At 42.3% G+C, this 5,260-nt stretch overlaps 1 protein-coding gene across 1 annotated transcript in view; it reads right to left on the bottom strand.

The window, feature by feature from the left end:
* Nucleotides 1–2,386: 2,386 nt before the first annotated feature.
* LOC149096150 (ATP-dependent RNA helicase DDX24-like) overlaps nt 2,387–5,260 on the bottom strand; it is a 20,471-nt gene continuing 17,597 nt past the window's right edge. The window contains exons 14-16 of the mRNA XM_089281509.1: nt 5,182–5,246; nt 4,114–4,212; nt 2,387–3,694 (exon numbers count right to left, since the gene is read on the bottom strand). Coding sequence (XP_089137635.1) covers nt 3,612–3,694; nt 4,114–4,212; nt 5,182–5,246 — 247 coding nt within the window. The 3' untranslated portion in view covers nt 2,387–3,611. The remainder of the gene's footprint in view (nt 3,695–4,113; nt 4,213–5,181; nt 5,247–5,260) is intronic.

Raw genomic sequence — 5,260 nt, 5'->3', positions numbered from 1 at the left:
GCCTTAATCTCAAGTGACTCTGAATTATACCGAAGGGGAAAAAATATTTTCCTCTTTCTTTTCAAAACTGCTCCCAAATGAAATTTTTAAATAATAAAGTTTGGTGATTTTCTAAGGGCCTGTTTACAAGGAGGGAGGCTTACCCTAGCAAGCGGGTTAACCCTAGCTGGAGGGCAAAAGATAGCCCGGGTTTAAAAGCAAAATTTCACAGGTAGGGTAACCCTACAACCCGGGACAACATAATGCGTGGTTACATTCAAAGGGTCTGTTGGAAACAATTAGAAAGTTAACCCGGGTATGGTTGGCCATTCGTTTCAAAATTACGACAGGGTATACGCGGGTTTTTCTGCCGCGTATACTTGTTTACATACGTTACGTATGGGCTTTAAGCTCATATATACGACCATTTAGATCGCGTACATACGCATTTTTAAAGGGCCACATATTTGCGTAAATTCAAGCGCGGGGATATGCGACATAACTGCCCAAATATACGCGTCCCACAAGGACCCATGTATATGCCTGCTAAATGCGCGTTTATGCGGGTCTCTTAAATTACGTTGTATATGCCAGCACAAAATGTGCCTTTTTAAAAGAATGGCTGTTCGTGTATGATGGCAATGAAAATTACTTCAAGTAACAATCGTCAATATAGCGGCAGTGGTGAAATGCGTTGTCTTGGTCCATCTGCTATTTAGTGTTTGTTACTGCAGCTCTCCCAGTGACTGAACTTCTAGAAACAGTCATGTGCGTTGTAAAGGACTGTTCAAGATGTTACCCTCACGTTAATCGTAACATGGCAGAGAACTTGATCGTTCGTCTTGAAGTTGCTGTGGATTCTATTCACCGTTTAGGACAGAGGTGTCTAAGCGAATGCTGAGAGAATTCTGCCTCTTGAATTGCTGGTGAGACAAATTCAATACTTACTACATAGATGGGAAATGTTTGCAGTTCAGTTTTGAACTTGAGTAATCTCAAACTACACAAAGCATAAGCAGTGGAAAACATTTTTATAAAGGAAAATTTATATTTGGGTTAACTTTTAATCCTGGGTTAGCGTTAACCGGCTTTCGAACAACCCGGCCCTGATGATTCGAGAAATGAGACTGACGTGGGCTTTCCAATTCTGGTATCGGTATCATGCTGGGTCATTTGCGAAGTAGAAATATCTATGTTCAGCGTCAGCTTGTAAGGGAACGTTTTTTTCGAACTGACCCAGCAGGGTCTGATTCAGTTTGAGGTGGTTCAATACCATCACAAGGCGTCACGGGACCTAATTTTGTCTGGCACATTGATGGACTACACTGCCCTATCAGTTGGAGGTTTGCAATGCATGGTGGTTTTGACAGGGCTTTAGACTTTAAGTTGTGCAGCAAACAATTCTGATCTGCTGTGACTGGGCTCGCTCTGTTCTTAGCTGCTGTGCAAAGTTATAGATTGCCTTCTAGAGTGTGTTCAGATGAAGGGGATGAAAATTTAGAGGTAGGAAGAGCTACATGTTTGCTATGGCACAGGGGATTTAACAGGGGAAGCAAAATTGCTTGGTTGTCTGTACACAACCGGTGAATTGAGCGTCTCTGGACAGAAGTCTTTATTGAAGTCGGTCAGTTCTACTGCACTCTGTTCTACCAGATGGAAGAAAATGGCATCCTGGAATCGACCAGCATAATCGATCTGTTTTGTCTGTATTACATATTTCTTTCCAGAATTAACAACCAGCTAAACCTCCTAATAACCATGCTGTACGCACAACCAATATGGGTGAACGCAGCGACTAGCTGTCAGGGACACATTTGATGATAACACCCAACCAGATGAATTATGTGCTGAAGACCCAATAGGACTTACACTAAAATCACATTCTGTTTCCTAAAACTCCTCTTGGGGTATTCAAATATCATAGGCTGGATAACCCACTCTTCCATTAGAAGCTGATGCAGTTGGCAAAGCCCTAATGGGAGTACAATGAGGTGCATGAAACTGCTCTTAATGTAAACATTTCCCATCTAAGTAGTAAATATTGCATGTCTCACTAGCGATTCTAGAGGCCGTATCCTCTCAGCATTCGCCTTGGTACCTCTGTCCAATGAGTCAACTAAAGGAGTAGCCTACGTAGCTTGGCGGTTTAGCTATTTTTTAAGCAGTTTGAGCGCGAGCGCACAAAGCGACAAAGCCGCGAAAACAAGCAGGAACCCCCCAGGCTCCTCGTGGCTGCGCCGCATTCGGTGCTCGTTATCGCGGCTTCGCCGCTTTCTTAGCGCGTTCAAATTGCCTAAAACCGCCAAGCTACGCAGGGCACTAAACGATGTACAGAGTAATCCACAGCAACTTCACGACGATTAGCGTTAGGATAAAATCTTGAACAGTCCTTCAAAACACGCATAACTGTTTCTAGAAGTTCATTCACTGGAGAGCTGCAGGAACAAACATTAAATAGCAGATAGACCAAGACAAGGCATTTCACCACTGCCGCCATATTGACGATTCCTAGTTAAAGTAATTTTCATTGCTATCGTACACGAACAGCCATTCTCTTAAAAGGCATGTTTCGTGCTGGCATATAAAACGTGATTTACGACACCCGCATATACGCGCATTTTAGCACGCATATATATGGGTCCTTGTAGGACGCGTATATTTGGGCATTTATGTCGCATATCCCCGCGCTTGAATTTATGCAAATATGTGGCCCTTTAAAAATGCTTATATACGCGGTCTAAATGGTCGTATATATGAGCTTAAAGCCCATACGTAACGTATGTAAACAAGTATACGCGGAAGAAAAACCCGCGTATACCCTGTCGTAATTTTGAAACGAATGGCCAACCATACCCGGGTAGGCGGGTTGACCCTAACTGGAGTGTTTACAAGGGAAAAAGTTAACCCGCCTGCCAGGGTAACCCTAGCACACAGATAGGGTAACCTGCCTACCCGGGTAATCCTAGCTGCTTTGTAAGCACGCCGAAGAAAAAAAAGAGAAAATGTGTGAGTGCCAGAGGAACCCGCCCGCTAGGGTAACCCGCTTGCTAGGGTAACCCTCCCTCCTTCTGAACAGGCCCTAACACGCGCTATGAATTCCCAATTAAGTGAACAATCCTGGTTTTACGCTTAAATAAAGTCGTTGCTGTTTTTGGTAACAGTTTTGGTTGTTGTTGCCGGCAAGGAGAATGAGAGTAAAAATGGAGGAGAGATAGAGAGACAGAGCTCTTCTCCTGCCTGTGTTCAACCTTATATAGAACGGGGAAGCCATTTCTCAGCATGGGTTATCACAAAATGCAGCGATTTGTCAGTGTCTTGCAGATCAATCATTTGTCTCGGCATAGACAAATAATTCATTGCTAACCATCGATCAATCATGACACTTCACTCAACATCGTACAGTAAATACTACTTGGTTAATTCGTACGCAGTTGTTTTTTGTAACATTTAGTTTCTTGTCTTCGTCGTTTACAGGATGTTCTATTTATCATTTGCTCTTCGATTATGACTTGAACTCTTTTCCTTCCTGTCCTACGACCAATAAACCACGCCCTTGTCCTGCACTTGTCTAGGTGTATTTCCTTTTTAACGTCCGTAAATTCAATCCTGGCTCACTAAATGACAGCCTCCTGTCAAGTTTTAGCTTTCTTTTTCTTTCTTTTCCTTTTGACGTCTTCAACGGCAACTTTTACGTTTTCGTCGCAATTTGTTTCGGCTACGAAGGAAGGAAACAAGAATTAAAACGATGTTGCATTCTACTGTGGCGGGGGGGGGGGGGAAGGCAGGGAGTGAGGGAGGGAAGGAAAGAAGGTTAGTATATTGGGGGCCTTCGCAAGTGAAAAGTGGGAGGGATAAATATAGTTTTCACTGTCATCACTCAGCCAATCAACACACCACAATTGACAGAACAAACCAATCAGATCTCGTAGTAAAAACATGTGATCTATGGTAATGCAAGCGCGGGAAAAGTCATGAAAGCGCGTCGTTCGTCGTTCTGATTGGCTGAAACTTGTGGCATGAGAGTTTCATAAACCCAACATAAAGTCCCACAAAGGTAAAAGTAGAGTACACAAAATTTTATTTTCTGTAACTACGAATCAAGCAAATTGACACGAGAGAAATAATTGAATTTACCTCTAATCCCAGGCATTATCAGAGCTCCAGTTTTTGTTGGGTACTTTCCGCTGAAACCAACAGGAATTAGCGGAGTCTTTAACAACCCAGAAAGTTCCGCTGAAATACAAAACAACACAATTTTTTATATGAAGACATGATTAATCATCGCAGTTATACAGAAAACTTAAGCGGTTGTGAAATTTAAGACTGAAAAAAAATCAGGCCTGAACGGGATTCGAACCCATGACCTCTCCGATACCGGTGCAATGCTCTACCAACTGAGCTATCAAGCCAACTAGGAGCTGGTCACATTGTGAGTTCGTAATATACCCGTAGATGGTGAAGAACACAAGTGAATGTATGAAAGATCATATATCTGAACTGCGGAGAAAGATATAAAGACATGATTGATCATCGCAGTTATACAGACAACTTAACCAGTTGGCTTGATAACTCAGTTGGTAGAGCACAGCACCGGTATCGCAGAGGTAATGGGTTCGAATCCCGTTCAGGCCCGAATTTTTTTCGGCTTTAATTCGGCTTTAAGCCCGACTTTAATTCTGTTTAACTGCGATGATCAATCATATCTTCAGATCTTTCTGCGCAGTTCAGATATATGATCTTTGATATCACTTGTACAATTGTTTATGTTGGCATTGATTTATCATCTGTAGAATTAGTTATTAAAGCACAGGAAAGCCTTGGTTTAATCGATATGCGGGGAAGGCAAGATAGTCTAAGTGTACTAAATCAAACACGAAAGACCGTGTTTGACCCGGCGCATTTTCAAACACCGAGAAGGGAGTTGACAATACAACGCACAGCGGAGTATTTTTGACGAACTTCGAGGTGTTTAGAAATGTGGTCGAACACTGTCTTGAGTGTTTGATATAGAGAAAACGGAGAAATAAAGTCACGAAAATCTCTGATATCCAAACACCGTCACGGTCATGATTTCCTTTGTTTAAACTTGATGAATTATTTATGAGTTTGAGAATGATAATGGAAAAGACGCCATTTAACTGCTGATTTGCATGGCCTGCAAGTGACAAATCAGGTTTTGAATAAAATCTAAACATCCAATACCTTTCATTTGTTTGAGCTTTCCTTGTCTCGCTTGCTTTTCTCTCACGCCTCCCAGATCTTCCAACCTGTTGTGTAACTG

The sequence above is a fragment of the Orbicella faveolata genome, unplaced genomic scaffold (assembly GCF_042242905.1).
Source record: "Orbicella faveolata isolate gen_17 unplaced genomic scaffold, um_ofav_v1 contig_48, whole genome shotgun sequence".
Taxonomy (NCBI): Eukaryota; Metazoa; Cnidaria; class Anthozoa; order Scleractinia; family Merulinidae; genus Orbicella; species Orbicella faveolata.
The sequence above is the reverse complement of the archived record's forward strand: the minus strand, read 5'-3'. Positions and strand labels throughout refer to the sequence as shown.